The sequence below is a fragment of the Maylandia zebra genome, linkage group LG8, assembly GCF_041146795.1.
Source record: "Maylandia zebra isolate NMK-2024a linkage group LG8, Mzebra_GT3a, whole genome shotgun sequence".
NCBI lineage: Eukaryota > Metazoa > Chordata > Actinopteri > Cichliformes > Cichlidae > Maylandia > Maylandia zebra.
Genome location: NC_135174.1, coordinates 17496215 through 17515333, shown reverse-complemented (window position 1 = coordinate 17515333; position 19119 = coordinate 17496215). Strand labels below are relative to the sequence as shown.

The following is a 19119-nucleotide window of genomic DNA, read 5'->3' as shown; positions in this document are numbered from 1 at the left end:
CTCAAGTCATCTGCCGCTTTCTCCTGTCCACACAGCACTGACATTTTCTAGCCACTAAGACACGTTAACCTCCCGCGCGCCTCGCCACCACCTTAACCTTTTTGGAGTAGCGTTATTAATATTTGAAGTTGGGTCCCCTTTCTCTGCTAAGATATTGTGTCTCAGAAGGAACGGGACCCTCTTCACAATCGACGAGCGCGCGAAGCGCCTTTGGGTGGGGGAAGGAGAAGGGAGAGGAGGGGTGATTTCAATTAAGATAAACGTGCTCACGTAGCCACAGTCAAGCTGTCATTTTCACTGCTTTTGTTTCAGAGCCGTGGTTTGGAATGTCAATGTTGAGAACCCACTGACATGAGGAAGAATAAGAAATGACTTGGAACGTTTAGATAGATGGAAGATTGAGTTTTAAGAGTTTTAGTCCAGAATATGTTTATATATTGATTTCATTAGGGATATCAAGAAGTTTGTATACACAAGACACAGAAAATTTACGGTTTAGTGTTTAGCATACAGAATTTCATTTAAGGCACATTGCATCATCCTGTTTTAAAATTTTAAGATGCCACTCAGAGAAAAGCTAAAAATGGACACAAGCAAGAACTGATTGTTAACAATAGTGGATCTGAGCAGACCTCATGCAGACTTCATCTTCTATAGTTACATTAAGGCAAAGTTAGGTCTCAAACGACTTAATGTCCCTCTTTTAGGCTTTTCAACCACATCTAGAAATATTTAAAACATTTCTGTTTTACATAAATAACAATGAGTGTGTTAGATGTTTATATTCTGAACATAAACTCTTTAACTCTACAGCTGGAACAATCTCTGGAGAGGAGGTGCCCATCGTGTCCAAAACAAACATCAAGGAATATAGAGACAGTTTCTCATGCGAGAAGTTCACCTTCAGAAGCAACCCCAACATTACTTTTTATGTCTACGTCAGTAACTTCTCATGGCCCATCAAGATCCAGGTAAGAACTGCGTGTGTGACCTTGGACTGACTTATGAGAAGCGGATAAGACAGTGAGCTAATCCTCTCTTATGTGCTGTGACTGTTTTCAAAATGCTAAAAACACACGTGAATACAGTATGTATGAATAAATCTATAAAAGAATTAAGACAAAAAAGAGCAGGAGCAGCCATCTTTGCACATGCAGAGCTCTATTGTCACTCTGGGTGATTTCAAGTGCACTCGATTGTAATTACACCTTCAATGAATGTGTGTTCATAGGTGCACAGCTGCTTTTTAGCAGGCAAAGGCAAAAAGCATTGTTTCAAATTTGTGCCCCTCTCCCTGAATGGATCCAATTGAGGCTTTGATTGGTGGGCCGCTTGAAAATACAACACTGAAAGATGTCTCGTCCATTTGCTTTTATCTACTTGCAGGAAAACAAAAAGGTCTAGTGTAAAGGGATGGGGGATGGGCAGGGTTTCTTTGTAAGGAAAGCTTGCCCATGGACAGCACACACGGGGAGTGTTCTTTGACATTTTAGGGATTATAAATGTTGCTTAACATTTTAATTCTATAAATTGTAACTAAGCCTTAGAAACGCTCTCTCTGGAATATGCTAAGTTTGATATAAAGTACATTAGTACTAGGATATGGAAGGTGTCAAACCCATAGAATTAACACCCGAATCTGCTGTCACCATGCAATTTAATACAACGAGATAACAATTGTCCCCCCCCCCAAATATCACACAATATCCATTTTGCTAATTAGTCCACTCCCAAATATTGATTTTTATATTTCGTCCTACAATTTCACGAGGTAAATGAATGGAACACCTTGGAGTAATAATATCTGTGGGGTCAATCCATCTTTGGAGGGGGCCTGGTAATAGTTTTCTATTAGATTTCCCAGCCAACAGTCGCTTATTTATTATGGACTAGCCTGGGCTGTACAGCAAATAGCTTCTGTAACAGGATAAGGTCTCTCTTTCTTTGCTTGTCTTCATGATGCATGGATGAGAATGGAGACCTGGATGAGATAAGACAGGATTTCTTCTTATGAGGGTTTGTATGTAAGGCCCAAACACATAAACAGATTTAAATATAGACTTGGATCGTAAAGAGCAGTTTTCATGGAGGGAAAATGTTGCCACCAAATCGTATCGTCAGCATGTTCCTCCGTGTAATAAAAGGCCAATTGTAATAGAAGAATGTTCTCAGATGATGAAATTGATTGGCTTAGATGGATGAATTGAAACTGAATTAACCCTACACATATTGCTTTGACCTCATATCGTGTGAAAAACAACTTTATAAGCACTAAATAGACATGTCCAATTTACTTAAAAGCCAGCTAACATCTGTGCACAGTGTGCTTTGTGAGTCATGTTAGCCATGTCAGTAAGCATCTTATTTCAGATCAGTGATTCTCATTTTCTACTTAATAGGGTTGGAAAAAGTCAAAGTTGGCAGAAGTTTGGGGGGTAGATGAAGTTGTCATTAAAGAATATTAGCCCCGTGACTCTGTTATGCTATATGATCATTAACATACCCCTTTCTGTTTCCTGTGATATTGACATAGCCAAATATTTAGCTAACCACTACATTTCAATACAATCTAGACATATCTGCACGAATAAATAAATGAAACGCAAGTAATCCACCTCTAAAAGCACAATTTGTGCCCCGTTACCCAAACCAATGTGTTGCCAACCAGGGGCTCCAGATGACATTGTGTGTGTTTGTCTAAATGCTTTCAGGCTACAGTGCTTTCAAAACATCTGCAGTAGATAATGACTTGTCACAATGATGTGGCCTGTTATATGTGATTTAGCTGCCAGGACTGTGCGTAATCTCTCTTTTAATGAAGATGAAACATGTTTCTGATGAAGCGTCATTCACTGCCATGTTGCCTTTTGGATACGTCGGCTATGGTAGAGAGAGACTGCGTTATTGCTGAGATCTGAGATCAATGGGTTAAATAAAAAAAAAAAAAAGTCAGCATTGTGAGTTATTTTGGATTTTAAAATGTTGTATTTATTTTAATTTATGCATCTGAAAAGAAAAATGCTATTAACAATATTGAACATTAACCTTAAGACACAATTACAAATTTAGGTTAAATTATACATTAGAAATCTTAAAATTATAATGCATATCCATGCGTTTTCTCTCATAGTAAGTCATTGCTTATCGTCTTCTTTCCATTCACTAGATCGCCTTCTCCCAGCACGGTGGCATTATGGATCTCGTCCAGTTCTTTGTTACATTTTTCAGGTAAGTGTATAAAATATTTATTTATTCCTAAACGTGAACTCAGTCATTTCTTTTAGTCACAAAGCCTTGAGACTGATTCACAGCAACCTGGCAAGCCAGTTGTCAATTGCCAGCAACTTTCACCAACCGCTTGTGAAAAAGTCATTCTACCAATACAAATCGTGGTTATGACAGCGTCACCGACTGGTTTCTAGGCCTGTGAGACTGAAGCCTGGTGTTACGTTGAGATGGTTCAGTCTAAGAAAAACAGGTTAAATAAATAAGTGTATATAATAAGAAAAAGCTGTTGTTTAAAAAATGATTGAAACCCAATTAGTTTTGCTTTTTAGATATGTATGTTTCACTTGGTGAACGACTGTGTGAGCAAATAAGAGTTGAGCAATAATGTTTCCCAGCATAAAGAAAACTAATATTGAATGATGGTGAAAGAACCATTAATGCCAAATTATATATTTTAAGGTTGCCGTGACATGCATTAAACGTCTTTTGTAGGGAAGTTCTCCTTTGTTCGGGTTGCCAGGCCACAACCTGGTATATATTAGCAGCAACAGAGCAGCAGGCTCAGTGAAAAGAGCCTTGGTTTTAAACTTGCCCTCCGCAGCCCACACCTGTCAGTCACTAAAAGCATCTGAGACATTATAAAATGAACTACACCACGAAATGGGCCTGACTGCATCTAAAAGCATTTCACTTTAAAACTATAGAAACTGGTCTTCTCAAATGTTACACAACACGAACTTTTTAAAAACTTTCTAATGGAAAAAAATGTTTTAAATGATTAATTTTATACTTGTGTTTGGTTTTATTTAATTTTTGCAATGCATCCCTACTATTTGGAAACAGGGCTGTAAGTGTTCTCCAGTCAGGAAACATTATCCACTATATCGTCACTCTCAGCTCTTCTCTCCTGGGCCTTACTGAGTTATGTGAGCCTTTTAGGTCAGTTCTGCTAACCGAATACATGTAAATGCTTCTTGTGTCTTCAAGGTAGCAATTTTCCTTTTTCAAGTGCCAAATGAACTGCCAGTTACAATTTAAGTAGGTGCACATTTCTATGAAAGTGCCATCTAAATAGAAGGTGTGGGCGATCAAGATATGAGGACTGTTAATGATTTTTCATCCAGAGAACTGCGATGAAAGTCTTTCATTGAAATGTTTAAAAGGAGTAAATTGGGCTGTCTCAAAGGTACATCAAAGTCTGAATAAGTTAAGAAGATGTGAGTATAATTGCAAAATTTATACTGTAAGTTATCCTAAATATTGCTATCTGTGAAAAGATTCAGAAGATGTTCCCCACAGCCATATGTGTGGTTTCTGGTTACTGACCTTATAGCATGAGTTGTTTTCTGTGTATAGGCGTTCATTTTTTGATCTTGTGCTGCCCAGAGTAGCTAAATGGACTAAAATGCTATGTGTGTAGGTGTCACGAAGGGAATAGAAGATCGTCTTTGCCCAAGGCACCTGCCCATCATTACACAACCCACAATAACTTTCCCGTAAAGCTGTCACACAAACAGTGATCCTCTGCTTCAAGCGTATCACGTTACAGTTCAATAGCCAATTTCAGGAATCGTTGGAAAGAAAAAGAGAGGCTGATAGTTTAGTTTGTCTAAAATATATTACACACAAAAACAGTTTTGAACAGGTTCACAACATGGACACAACGCAGCTACAGTTTGGTCCTTCTTTTTGTTGTTTCAGTATTAGTTATAAAAACTGTTTATGCTTTAAGTATTTCTAAGATCCAGGATTTGTTTCCATTGTTAGAGAGGTGATAATAATTCTCATAATGTCTACATCGTCCTTCTGTTGTCCAGTTTTTACTGACCCATGAAAAAGAAAAAAAAGCCTTGATGCAGTGACAAACAGCTTGTTTTTTTTCTGAAGAGGGATGAAATCCGCAGGAAACATAATCAGCTTGATGACAAAATGTCAAATCACCCCACAGGGTTTCTAGGCCTCCTTGTATAAGAGGTAGAGGGCGACGAAATGACAGCATGACTCTTCTTCAACTATGTTTATTCAGTGTTTACTTTACCTTTTCCACTGCAAGCCTTTTGACACCTAGTATTTTTCCATTATTTCCATATTTCTTCTTCATCTGAATTCATAAACTTCACTTGTCTAAGTTGTAATCTAGTTAGCGTGATTACGCTTTGTGTTCTACAGCCAAAAATCTGTCTGGTCATTTCTGCCACATGAAAATCCCATTCAGACACTCTCAACCCCTTTTTCTGCCGCTCACTGTTATCTTCAAAGGTGTCTAAGATGGCTCAAGTACTTCTAAAAGAATGAAACGGTTTCAAAGCTTAAAATACATTTCATGTGTGACCGTGATATTTGAAGCAGAGTTTCACTTCAGTCAACGCTTAAATTTCACTTTACTTATTTTTTTCTTTTCCTGTTATCACTTTCTTCAAACATCCTGGCCAATGGACCTGTTGTAGAAATGTAGCATATCAAGTCAACATCTTACTGTTCCTATTGCAGCATTTCAAATCAAAACGGCATCGCCTTTATTCCTGTGCTTTAACACAGGTTTAATTTCAGTGATTAGAGAATGGCTTGAAGGAAATGTGAAAATATTTACCCTTATTTGTTTCAAGTGGATAAAATGTTCAAATTTCAGATTGTTCAAAGTAATTGAAGTAATTGATTAAATCAAATGTAAGCCAACACTAATACTTTCCACGAGCTTGCTTAGGTAAAAACACCATTTGACACATGTTCTTAATTAAAACAAAGCTAAAATGTCTCTTTAGCAGATAATAATCTTTACATTCTCATCTGTCACATGGATAATGAAGTGGAAGCTCTCAATCAGTCATATTTTTCTATCCCGGTAGAGCTCGGACCTTGCTGAATTTCCCTTGACTAATGTGCTGTCGGATTATTAATTGAAGTAATCAGCCAAAATATTCAGTCTACTGAGAAATGAATATTCCGCCTCTTCAAATCATCTTCGCTGTTTTGTTAGCAGGAAACTTTGAAATTTTGAGTCTGTCCTGTCTTGATCACTGATAATGTCAGGAGTTTAATCATGTCGAAGCTACGTACTTGTACTGTAAGAAAAGCTCGCAAAATTGAGCTCATTGTTTTGCAGAATTGCTGGAAGTTGCACGGCCGCTTAGATTAGCAGAAAAGGGCTAATGTGGCTTTGTCCAAACATGATAAATCTTACTAATTAATAAATGATATGCCCTTTGTTTAGATACAAAAAATAAACAATACGACAAGTTGTGAGGTGTTGCGCAGAGCTGGTATTTGAAGGACTGCCTGCTCCTTTGACCCAAAGAGAGATTATGCTTTCAACAAGCTTGCAAGTAAAAATATAATCTGCCAGTTTTTTTCTTGTGTCTGTGTGTGTGTCCCTTCCTCCCCCCCAATGCACTTCGACAATTCTACACAATCTTTCAAACTGAAGGCAAAAACTTTCAGCTAAATTAAAAACAGCATGTCCTCGGTCACGGTGACATTCATTCAGGTTGCTTGCAACCAAAAAGGAGCTCTACTGTAGCTAAAGGCTTTAAATGATTTCATATGGGGCTACCTTAATGTTGCATATGCATATGAAAAAATAGAATATTTTGCTGATATTGTTTCCTCTCTGTCAAAACAGTTGCTTTCTGTCACTACTCCTGGTGGCAGCGGTGGTGTGGAAGATCAAACAAACCTGCTGGGCTTCTAGACGACGAGAGGTAAGTCGATAAAACACACCGTGCTTACATAAATACACCTGACTTTAACAAATTGTGAATATGCCGGTTGTTTATGCAAAAGCATTTGGCGTTTTAAGGAACGTGGGGTGACAATCACTGCATGTTGTTACAGCTTCTGCTCCAAATACACACAGCCCCTCTCTTCTCAGAGGCAGTCTGACTTCTGCTCTTTAGTGAAATCAAAAGGAAAGAGGGCAGCATTTGTTCTTTCTCTTCAAGACAGTGTCTGAAATCAGATTTCAAGAGTTGTATGGGAGTTGGCAATGCTGCACTACCCACAGAGTGGAGAGTTGAGATCCGTCACTGTGTTATTTGTAAAATCAGGAGTTGGAGCTTAACTCGGATGATAACTGTGGTTAAAGGACTGCTTTCAGACTGGTAGATTGTGGTTTGATTACATTTTTTAATGCTTATAGTTCTGTCCATTTCTTCATATTTTCCTCACCCCTCATATTTTGCTAGGAAAAAAAAATATACACATTATATATGGCAAAATGAGAGTGGGCACAATTCTAAAGAGTTGATATAACCACCTTCTTGTAATTTCTGTAAGTAATCTATGGGAATAGCTCGACAGATTTCTTCGAGGATATGCCAGAGTTCTTTGGATGTTGTCTGCCTTTTGTTCTGTGAGAGAGCCTTCACTTTGGGGCAACATGTTAACGCAGATTTTCAGTCCAGTTCTTGTGTAATTTGAGAGATCTCAAGCCTTGTTTGCCTTTGTTAAAAATGGCTTCTCTACAGCCACCCTTCCACTTCTGAGGTGGTTTTAGAAAAATACTACTTTATACCAGCTAAACTGGCATTTTATGACTTTGGCATTTACATAGAGAAAACTAAAGAAATTGGAGGAAATTTTCTTTTTCTTTTTCTTTTTGCAACATGCTGCTAGTAAGAAAGTGACTAAAGATATAAAGATACAATTTAAAATTGCGTTGCTAAATTGCGTGTTACACGTGGATAGAAAATTGACTCACCCCTTCTGATTGCTCAGGTGTCACCATTAGGCTGATGATGGTACAGGGCAGGCTGTAAGGTTCTCAGCATGATGTTTAGAACTCCTTTTAGAGGGCTTTAGGCTGACTATTTGATTATTTTGTCAGAAATACATATGATTAACAGTAAAGATGATAATTGTGATAAATTGTGAATTTAAGTTTAATGGCCCAGTGGAAAGAAGAACGAGAAAGGAGAAAGTGCAGATACTGTGAATGACCAAAGGAAAAGGTGGATATGAATCATTAAAATTCAACGTTGGAAAGATAGGGCTGAAAAAGACGGGGAAGAAGAAGGATTATAGATGAGATGATTGTCAGTGGAAATTATAAGAGAGGGTTAGAAGGAAGGATACTGTGGAGGAAATTTAGGGAAAAGGCAAATATATGCAAATTCATCTCACTGCCCTTAACCCAAACTGTATCGGCTGGTTTCTGGTTTCTATCAGAGTAACTGACATTTCCATCTCCTCAGTGAATCCATACATTCTCCTGGATGCTGTTTGGTACTCAATAGCAGGAGTTTTCATTTGGTGCGTATCCAGCCTTTATGACATGTGGGCTACTAATAAATCTCTCACAATTTATATCCCCATCGGGGATGACATTGATAATTATGGGATCTGAATTTTATATTCTCTAATTGATATATGAAAATAAAGAAGAATGATAGCTGCCGTGAGTTCGAATCATGCCTATCCAAAGAATTAAAGTCAATAAAAAATTAATGCGAGCAGATGGCTCATGGCATTAAAATTCTGCTCACTTTTCTGTTTGCTCATCTGTTTTGTCACTGTCCTTCAGGCATCCGATCAAAACAAATGCATAGTTAAATAAAACCCCCTATATCTTAATTTCTCTGGGTTAAAAGTTTTGTTGTGGCTAAAAGAACGTGTACACATACATATATATATATATATATACATGTATATATAGTTCATATTATTTATTGCTCTGTATTTGAAGGCACACCTACTGGAGTTTCTTGTTGATATGTCATTACAGAACTTCTTAGATTATACAGAGTGAAAACTTGCACCAGTTAGAAAAGATGAGGCTTTGATTTCTAGTGCACGGTTTTATAAATATGTGAAAAACAGTAGCTCAAGGTTTCCCTTATGTTCTTTTCAGAAGCCCTACTTTTAAAGAAACATTTTAAGGAGAAGCAGTGTCGGTAACCTTTTCCTGAAAGCTGTAACAGCCTGGAGGGTGTTATTCAACACTGTAATGGGTGCTTCAGCTGTGCAAGTAGTTTTCAACTACTTCTTATGTGGCAGTTCTCATGAGCACTCTTCCACAATACCTAAGAGATTGTTACAGAAACAGTAAAGGTCTTTTTTATGTGCTATCTGAGTAAAAAAGTTTCATATATCAAGTAGGACTTCTAGTGCATTATTTTTCTGAGTGCTTGTATGTTTTTGAAGCTATAAGCTCAAACCACTAATTTTCATCTTCACATCTAATGCAGCATGAGCTATTACCATAATTTTTATTGATTTTGATTACATTAAAAACATTTCAGCTGGGAAAAGGATCCAACGTTTCTGTGAGTGACCTTCAGCTTACATCTTCATCTTGGATTTCTTTAGTAAACTCTATTATAAGTCTATATCTACAAGTTATTTTATAACAGACTTGCATGCCCATGCACCCGCTGCCTAGATACTTTCATTCAGTTTGGACATTCATATGGAGAGCTTGCTGGATTAGGTGCAGTTCTTAAACCAACTAAGTTTATAACTTGTAAAGTTGTCCCAGTACTGGCTTGCTATCCTCAGGACTGTCTCGGTAACAAAACAAAATTAATAATTAATCCTACAATAATACATATAGCGAAAAACCCAGCAATCATATGACCCCCTATGAGCAGGCAGGTTGCTGTTAGTGGGAAGGAAAAACTCCCTTTTAACAGGAAGAAACCGCCAACGGAACCAGGCTCAGGGGGGGGGGAGGGTTTCTTGGAAAATTTGTACAATTGTACATTGCCTTCTCACATTTGAAAAGTGCTTCATAACCTGTTTATTATCTTTTTAATGTTTGCCATTATAAATGCCAATATTACAGAATAAGTCAGAAGGAAAGACATGAGACAAGCAGGAGTGTTTAGGAAATGTTGAAAAAGCTTAAAAGATTTGGAGTAAAATAGTCTGAAGATTGGAATACATGATTGATGGCGGTATATATCAGAGGATGCTAAACAACAAGTTCCTATTTCTATTGGAGGAAGCTGAGGGCGTCTAAAGCTTGCTGCTGTATTTTTACAGTTAATTAAGAAATCCTCCAGCAGGTGCAAGGATGACTTCATGGAGTTATGCTCTTCTCACAGTGGGAGGGTGAAAGGATGGATTGGAGTTGGACCATAATCAATCCTAAGAGGAAATAAAAAGTAATATTGCTTTCTTTCCCCCTTTTTTTTTCTGTTGCCTGCTCTAAAGGCAATTACACAAAATCACTTTCATTTCCTAGAGAGGACACTCTTGGGTTTGCTCATTTTACACAGCCAATTCTGGACATTAAACATATTATTCTCCATTAGGCTTCAGTGAGCACATTTTATAGGTACAAGATTTAATGATTAAGTTAATATTTATTCCAGGGTAAATACATTGTGTTTGCTAGTTGAACACGTATGGTCAAACAGCTTCTTTTTTTTTTTTTTACTTAAGTCCTGTACCCGCCAATTTACCTGGAGAAAAGGTGATTCAAAAGATTATAAGAGTCATTTTCTTTCTCATCAGCTACACATTGATTCACTAATTTTTAAAATAACTCTGTTACTGTAGATTTGAAGGATTATTTTCTAATCCACCAGTTTTGCCCTTATTTTTCACTGTTACTCAGATAATTATCCAGTGCCAAGCGAGTGGTGGAAAACAGAATGTCTGATTTACTACACTGCTTGTAATACTAGCTACTTGATGTTGTGTAGTAACCAAAGTAAAGTTATAACTACTTTCAGTGTTGAAACGGTACTAAGTCTCCTGTAGTGTTAGGTTAACCGACTCAGTTCTGTCAGTGTTGTCTCATTGATGACCTGATTTGGCTCTTTTGTAAACACTATGTCCAGTTAATTTGAAAGAATTGGTGCACAGCCTCAGCACTTACAAGACTTGTCCAAATACAAGATGGGAGGATTTGGTCTGCGGGGCCATTTAAGCCTCAATCTGACATAAGGGCATGGAATGAATGAGTCCTAATGAGGCTTTCAGGAATGGCAGAGACAATAATGAGATTCTGATTAGGCCAAGTGGCATATGGATGTCTGATACTTGGTATTGGCTTTTTGATGTGAAGTCTGTATTACTCCTTCTGTAATGTGTTGGATCGAAAAGGCAATAGTTTTATATGATATTTATATTTGTGGGGGTTTTTTTGTCTCAGGATCAAATTTGACAAGAGTATTTCTTTATATCCAAGCAATCATTGTCATAATAATAAGGACATAATCGTAAAAGAATAGCTGTGAATGGAGGATACCCAATACCCAATGATTCAATAATAAACAAGAGCATTCCACGAGCCTTTAAATGGAGAATATGTAATTCCTTCTATTAAGTTAATCTTACAAGGCTGATCATTTACCACACTAAATGAATAATTGAATAAGGGGTTTCTTTTTGTGTGGACTTGAAAGGATGTGGTTTCAAAGTGACAGCTTTTATATTTGAATAATTTTAGTTGAAGGTAGGTGACAAGACTTGGATCCTGAGTGGGGAAAAAGGGAGGAAGACAACAGCTGTAAATGCCACAGAAGAGGACAAGGGCTGACCTCTTTGAAGCTACCTGTGGGGGGAACAGAAGGGAGGGAGTGTTGACATTTCACGAGACTGCAACACAAAGATGATACACACACAAGCACATGAATTTATCTAATGCAGCTCCTCTCTTTATCGCTCTCACACACAGAGACATGCTTCGCAACATATGCAAATACAGATGGTTGTGTAGAGCAATGTTTTCTTGTGCTATTGTAGGTGAAAGGACCATTATTATTACATTATCGTGGCCTTCATAACTACTGATGGGCAGATCTGATGGCGCAATGATTGTTGTGTCAGCTGAAGACAAGCAAGTGAGGAATGTAAAAGTTAGCGCAAAGGCTTGTGGTATATTTTTATTTCAGTATATGTGTTTTTGTCTTGGGACTCTAGCTTTTATAGTTATTTGTTTTGGTTGTTCGGAAGACCACATGACCATCAATTTCTTGCAAATGCGTAGATGTGCGTTCACAGAAAACGCACTCAAGTTATTGCCAACACATCATCTACACAAACCAGGAAATGGAATCAAAACAGCTGCTTGTGTGTGATGTTCACAGCTGTCCATTTTCCTGTCTGAATTTGAGTGTACTTCAGGTCTTGGCCAGAATGAGCCAAACCAAGCCCTTTGTGTGTGTGTGCAGATGTGCTGTAGGCACTTTCACATAAAAGATCCCTGAGTTTAAGGGCTGAATGGCATGCGTGTTTATTGCAAGTGATCATAATAACATTCACTTTAATTTTTCTTGCAAAGAACGTAAACAAATACTCCATTGGCAAGGCAAAAACATGGCATTCCAAAGAGGACTCCATGCATTTGATTGCCTAGCACCTAAATACACATCCTGCTTTTTCATACAGGCACCAAGAGCCTTAAGTATCACCCAAAATAGCCACTTCAACAACACCCATTTGGATTGCCTGATTTATTATTGAGCTCTCATTGACAGAAGTGAAAGGAACACATTACTAACCACATAATTTTCGCTTGTCCCTCTGCAGACTTGTTGGTCTCAGTGTGTGCTCTTGAAGAGCTCAATCAGCAGTCATCGATTGCTACAATAAGATTATCCTACTCTTAAGCCTCTTGTCACCTTGATTGTCCTTTGTTCAGTTTAAAGTTTGCGCTCTAATAATTCCACCTTAAGTTACACATCGAGCACGACTGTCATTAGTGGTACAACTTATGCCACAGTTTGGAAGTTTAGAAGCTATCTTACTAATAAGTGACTATTTTATATATTCATTTAACCTCCCATACTCAAGCACTTCAACATTTTGTTTTCCATTTTATGAAGTGTTTACTTTTATTTTTATTCTGCGGGACTGAGCCGGTGGGTACAGCCAGTGATCTTTGAAAGGGACAAAGTGACCTGCTTAGGTGTAGAATATGCTCAGAGGCGGGATGACACCTACCCTTTTATAGAATCCAGTGAAGGGAACAAAATGCTGTATTCACTAGACAGATAATTCATGCACTCACTTGCCAAATTAATCAAGTTGCATAGTAATGCACTCCATGCCCACCCTTATCAAAACTGTGAATGGCTCCAGCTTGTATTCTTGACAAAATCAGTCTGTCATTGCACAAACGTTAATTGGTTTTACAGAGTTCACTCTCGCCTTTTGTCAGTAACTTAGTATTCATTTCTAGAATCTTTCCGGTATTGTGTTGGACCTTTGATGATTGTATTCCCAGCACATTTCTGAAACATGTTCTGGACACAGAGCAAAGCATTCCCCGACTTTGCTCCCGCTCTCTTTTTGTGATTTGCTGCTGCTTTAAATTAATTCTGCACCATGATAAATAACATTGCTTCTATCTGACATTTACAATGAACGTTGTTGGATTTGAAGCTTTTGTGTTGGAACCAGTAATAACCGGTGAGCTGTTTTCTTGTTTTGCAACAACTTTGCTTGGCACTCGAGCCTGTGTTTATCTTATTGCAAAGGGCAAAATTTCTCATTTCAACTTGTGGTGGCCTAGACAGGTCAGATCTGTTGGTTTGGTATTGCTGCTTTGACGTTTAATAGTAGAGATGTACAACAATCTAACACGGGACCTCAGATGTAAGTTAAAAAATCAGAGCTACAAAAGAAAAATCAATCAGGTGATCAATCTCAATTTCATATTGTTGTTTTTTTCCCCTTAGCTTTACCTCCCCTAGGCAATATTTTCAGACTGAGGGAACAAATCGGTGCAGTTTTTGGGGCCTTTTTTCATGCATGTTCTACCAGCAAGTCTGTACAACAATACAGTAACAGCTGCATCTTCAAAATAATGTACTGACACAAAATACACCCTCTTTTTTAGCTCTGAGGTTTTATGTATCAGGACCTAATAAAACATCGTCTGGTCCTTACCGGGTTCTAAAATGATTCAGATGAATAAGAAAAAAAAACTCATAATACACCATGTCATTATTTACTTATTAAAAACCAAAAATGGAAAACCACTGTGTGAGAAACCAAGCCCCACAGCCCTTTGATTCCATTAATTATTAAACCACCTTAAGCAGCAATAACTTGATGTAATCATTTTCTGTATCAATCTCTGACATCATTATTGAGGCGTTTGGGCTAACTGTGTTTTTTACAGCGTTCCTTTAGTTCACTGAGGTTTATGGGCATTTGTTTATCTTAAGGTCCGGCGACAGCATTTCACTTCTTTTCACTCTGGAATACTTTGGTATACAGAGGAGTTCATGGTAAACGCAATGACTGCAAGGTTCCCGGGTTCTGTGACTGCAAAACGAGCCCAAATCATCCTCCCTCCACCATCGTTGATGTGAGGTGTTTGTGCAGTAAGGCCAGAAGTCTTGTTGTTTGTTCTTCCAAACAAGCCAAACTTATTCAGTTTGAACAGGTTCATAGCATTGCAAAGTCCAACCTTGGGGTCAAGTTGCTGGGCCACTTCTGTGAGATTAGCAACTGTGAATGTTCAATGTTTTCCACTTGTGAATAATATTTCTCACTGGAGAGTGATGGACTTCAGATTGCTTGGAAGTGGCTTTGTAGACAATACTTCAGATCAGCAAAATGCCAAATCTTGTGCTTTGATCGAGGTCCTCACATTTGCTGATGTTGGATTAGTCAAATGATTTCATTAGCGTCACACGGTTCTACTTATCTTCTTAATTCATGTGGGAGCACTTCGACTGGGGTTACTTTTTCACACAATGCTTCTGCATTTTTGTTATAATTTGTGTAATGTGATGTTTCCTTGTTGTTCTGAGGTTGTATTAAAATAAATTTAATTTGGTAAGGGACAGGTTTTTTTTTTTTTTTAATGTGTCCCGATAAGTAAAACCTTTGAATTGAAAGAGAGTATACTTTCATTTTCAGAGTGTAGGACACACAGGATGCACTGGCTGTTTATCCGATTTTTAACCTTGGCCCAGACTACAATTAGATTTCCAGTGTTTTAAAAGTCCGACCCCAATTAATAACTACTTACATGTACTTACACTTAGTTACTTACACTTATATGGCATTGAAAGAATCCTGCATAGAGTGGAAGAAAACAGAAACAAGGCAGTCATGATATTAATCACTGATGCTGCAGCTGGGTTGTGGCTGTAACATCTCTACTCATCATATTAAAGAAACAGTAAAAGTCTGTCTCACTTTCTTTTGGATTATTGTGGCCATAACTAAAATTAGCATGGAGTTTGTTCACTGTTCATATTTGTGGGATGAACAGACGCTGTTTGTGTTGGCAGTGTGGACCGACTTGTTAATCAGGCTTTAATTCTGTGAAAGTCAGCAAACTCTAAGTGATTTGTATTGCTTTTGACTGGGGATAATGTGCATGCATTTTTATGTCCCAGTGACCATTGAGAATAAAGTTATGGCCCACCTTCCATTTTTTTAGATAGGACTGCAAAATAATCACCTGAGTCTATACGTGCATTGGTAGAAATGAGAAAATTCAGGAAACAACATTTGCTGATCATTATTAGCAAGTGTTATCATAATGAAAAAGTCAGGTGCAATCACAGATCATAATGTACTCCTTCTAAACGAACGGAATACTGTATCTTTCTGCAAATGAGTATGCTATGTCTATGCAGGACTGTGTGCTTACTTGAAGGGTTTGTGTTGCTATGCCAGGTAGTTACCTTTCTTGTTGTTGTGCACAGGCTACTTCAATCAGCACAGAATCAAATATGTTGTGTCTGTCATCTGGCCTGTGGTTAGCTTTTTATTTCACAGGTGTTATAATGTCAATTATCCCTGTTAAATTAGCAAATTAAGTTAAACAAATAATCTATTAGAAAGTACTTAAGGTAGATGTATACAAAACGTAATATACGTACATAACAATGTAATAATGAAATGATTAAAAAAACATTTTTACTGTTTATTGTTTCATTTTTGGGTCTTTTAGGTTGATTAAGGCTGTGTTTTAATTAAAAAATGTTTTTATTAGATATCTACAATATTTTATATAAGATCAATTGTGCAGTATGGTCTTGTGTGTGTGTGTGTGTGTGTGTGTGTGTGTGTGTGTGTGTGTGTGTGTGTGTGTGTGTGTGTGTGTGTGTGTCTTTAGTGAGAAAAATATATATGCATAGGGTTTTTATAGATATAAACGCATAGATGGATGGATGGATAGATAAGACCAAAATCATTTGAAGAGGTCTACCTATTTGAAGGTGTTCTTGGTGTTGAACCACTGTTTGCTACCAAATATCTTATTAGTGTTATGACATCTTATTTGGTGTTTTCCAGTGTACATCCTCAACAGAACAACAGCAATTTTAGATAATGAATGCAGAGGCCTAATAGTATTTTTATAAACCTGTTACACAGATCGAGTCCTTGATATACTGCTAGCCCCCCTTGTTCATTTCTACATTGCTGTCAACCTTTCCAGACCTCGTATGAATTTGCCAATTAATGGCCAGACTAATGAATACCTAATTATATTCAGGGTGAGCGAGGGTGAAGGTCTGGACACAAGATTTTCAGGGTTCATTACTGCCCCAAGGACAAATTCCTGTGCCGACAGAAAACTCAGCGTAATACAACTGACCCAAACAGTCACACACAGTTTTCTTAATGGGATGAGATAAATTAGAGACTACTTAAATTGTTTATTAGAGATGAAAAATCTGAGCTTTTTTGCATGAGATAAACTACAGAAGGCAACAAAAATGTTCTGTTATTGAAGCATTTGAATTCTACGGTGGCTTACATACAAATGCGATGTGCTGTGCTACAAAGTATTTGTACATGCTGTGTTCAAAGTTTGACACAGCTGAATTAGTATTATTATTATTGCTGTTATCATTATCATCATTATTCATCAATTAGTCTTATTCAATTCAGCCTCTCTGTCACATGGCTAAAGGCTCCACACTGGACAAGTTGTCAGCCTATCAGAGGGCAAACAGGTACTGTGAAATAGATATAAAAATAGTTTTTTTCTTGCAACTTCTCACTTACATTATTGTTGTTGCTTTGCTCAGTTTCTCTTCGTCATGAGGAGAAATGCAGGTAGCATGCAGATTGCACAAGCCTGCTGGATTAGACTAATCCTGATTCACTCACATACGCATGGTGGTAAGAATAAAACAGGTTGCTGCACATGTTTCATGAATCCAACGATAATGTTGCGAGAGTATTTTCTATGGAAATATTAGCGAATGAGGCCCAATGGACCTTTGTGACCACATCCATCTATTGTACTCCTTTTGATCCAACCTGCTTGTCTATGACTGGTGCAATCCGATCTTATTGTTAAAATATATCTGCTCAAAGCAAAAAGCGCTGCATGGTGGGAACAAATGCACTCACACACAGACAGACTTGTAGTGAAAATGATACCAGCCAAGCTGTTGTAGCTGGTAATCAATATTAGTCTGCATATACAGTAGCATCCAATGAAATGATCCCTGACCTTGGAGGTAGTGCTGAATTACTTTAACTAGTTGGTCACACGTGGGTCTTTTAATCACAGTAGTTCATTCATTTCTTATAATAAAGCTTATATTTTAGTTTTACAGTGGCTTAAAAATCACTTTTATATACATAATGTCACAATGTGCACAAAAAACAACCCTTGACTTTCCTTGTGTATTTGCTCACCTACTTGTTCTTTGGATTACTTAAAACATCAATCACAGCTTTTCTTCAGGAATATAAAAGGTTTTTTTGCAATGACATTTTTTTCTTAACTTTTTTTTCATGTGAAACAATTTCTAGGATAAGTGCAGAGGATAGTCAGGTTATAAGGTGGACCAGCACAACCACTTGAAATGCTTACTAATCTGAAGTACAATTAGATCTTAATGCAACACACTTAAGCTCATCACAAATCCAATAACAATCACTGATGTCCTTGGCACTAAAATGGCAGCCTATTTAGATATTGATCAGACAATGATGAAAGTGTGGCGCTAGTTGTTTTACAATATTGATTAGTGAGGAACAAGAGAAGCTATTTTCTGCTCAGTCAAAGCCGCAGAAATTGTGTCACTGTGGGGTAATAACCGCACCACAGCCTGGAGAGGAACCGGTAAATATATTGCAGAATGTGTTGGTCAAATCTGGAGAGATACGTTCCTACACTGATGGTTTTGATTTTTAATGTTAATGCATATGGAATCTGTCTAGTTTTGTATCATATATTTTGTACCATTATATTAAAAAAAAATCCTTTGAATATTTTTGTACCTCCATAACTATTTCATATAATATTTTTGCATCTAATTCAGGGCTATAAAAAAACAACTCAATACAAAAAGTAGACTTGGAGCTCAGTGGAGTAGTAATTCTCCATGTCTTTAGGTCATGGACATTTATGAGTAGTCTTTTAGTGCTTCCTCATTGATATCTGCTATTGATTTTTAGCTTCATACTGTAATAGCCCTGCAGCTATAGGTTACACTCGATAAAATCAGTATTTCATTTTCAGTTCTTCATTCTTTCTCATTCTTTAACCCTGTAAAGCAGCGGTCTCCAACCTTTTTTGCGCCACGGACCGGTTTATGCCCGACAATATTTTCACGGACCAGCCTTTAAGGTGTCGCGGATAAATACAACAAAATAAAACTAGTACGGGTACCGAAAAAAAGAAGATTTATTCATAACACACTTGAAAAGACCCAGGAAAACTGAGTTAACGATAAAAACGATAACAAAATAACGCTGAAAACCGATTTAAAAACCCTGAAAACCATACATTTCATACCCGAGCCTCAACTCTCGCGGCCTGGTACCAAACGACTCACGGACCAGTACCGGTTTGAGGCCCGGGGGTTGGGGACCGCTGCTGTAAAGTTTAGTTCTATAACATGTATGTTAAAAAAACAAAAACAATACAGTTACTGTGTCTATAGATTTTACCCACACACAAACCATCGCCTTCATATTGATTTGGGGTGACTTTTATGGGCTGACTCTTAAAATGAT

General features: G+C 37.5%; 1 protein-coding gene across 1 annotated transcript in view; it reads left to right on the top strand.

The window, feature by feature from the left end:
- atrnl1b (attractin-like 1b) overlaps window positions 1-19119 on the top strand; it is a 69808-nt gene that overhangs the window by 40263 nt on the left and 10426 nt on the right. The window contains exons 24-26 of the mRNA XM_004567506.3: window positions 814-971; window positions 3167-3228; window positions 6848-6926. Coding sequence (XP_004567563.2) covers window positions 814-971; window positions 3167-3228; window positions 6848-6926 — 299 coding nt within the window. The remainder of the gene's footprint in view (window positions 1-813; window positions 972-3166; window positions 3229-6847; window positions 6927-19119) is intronic.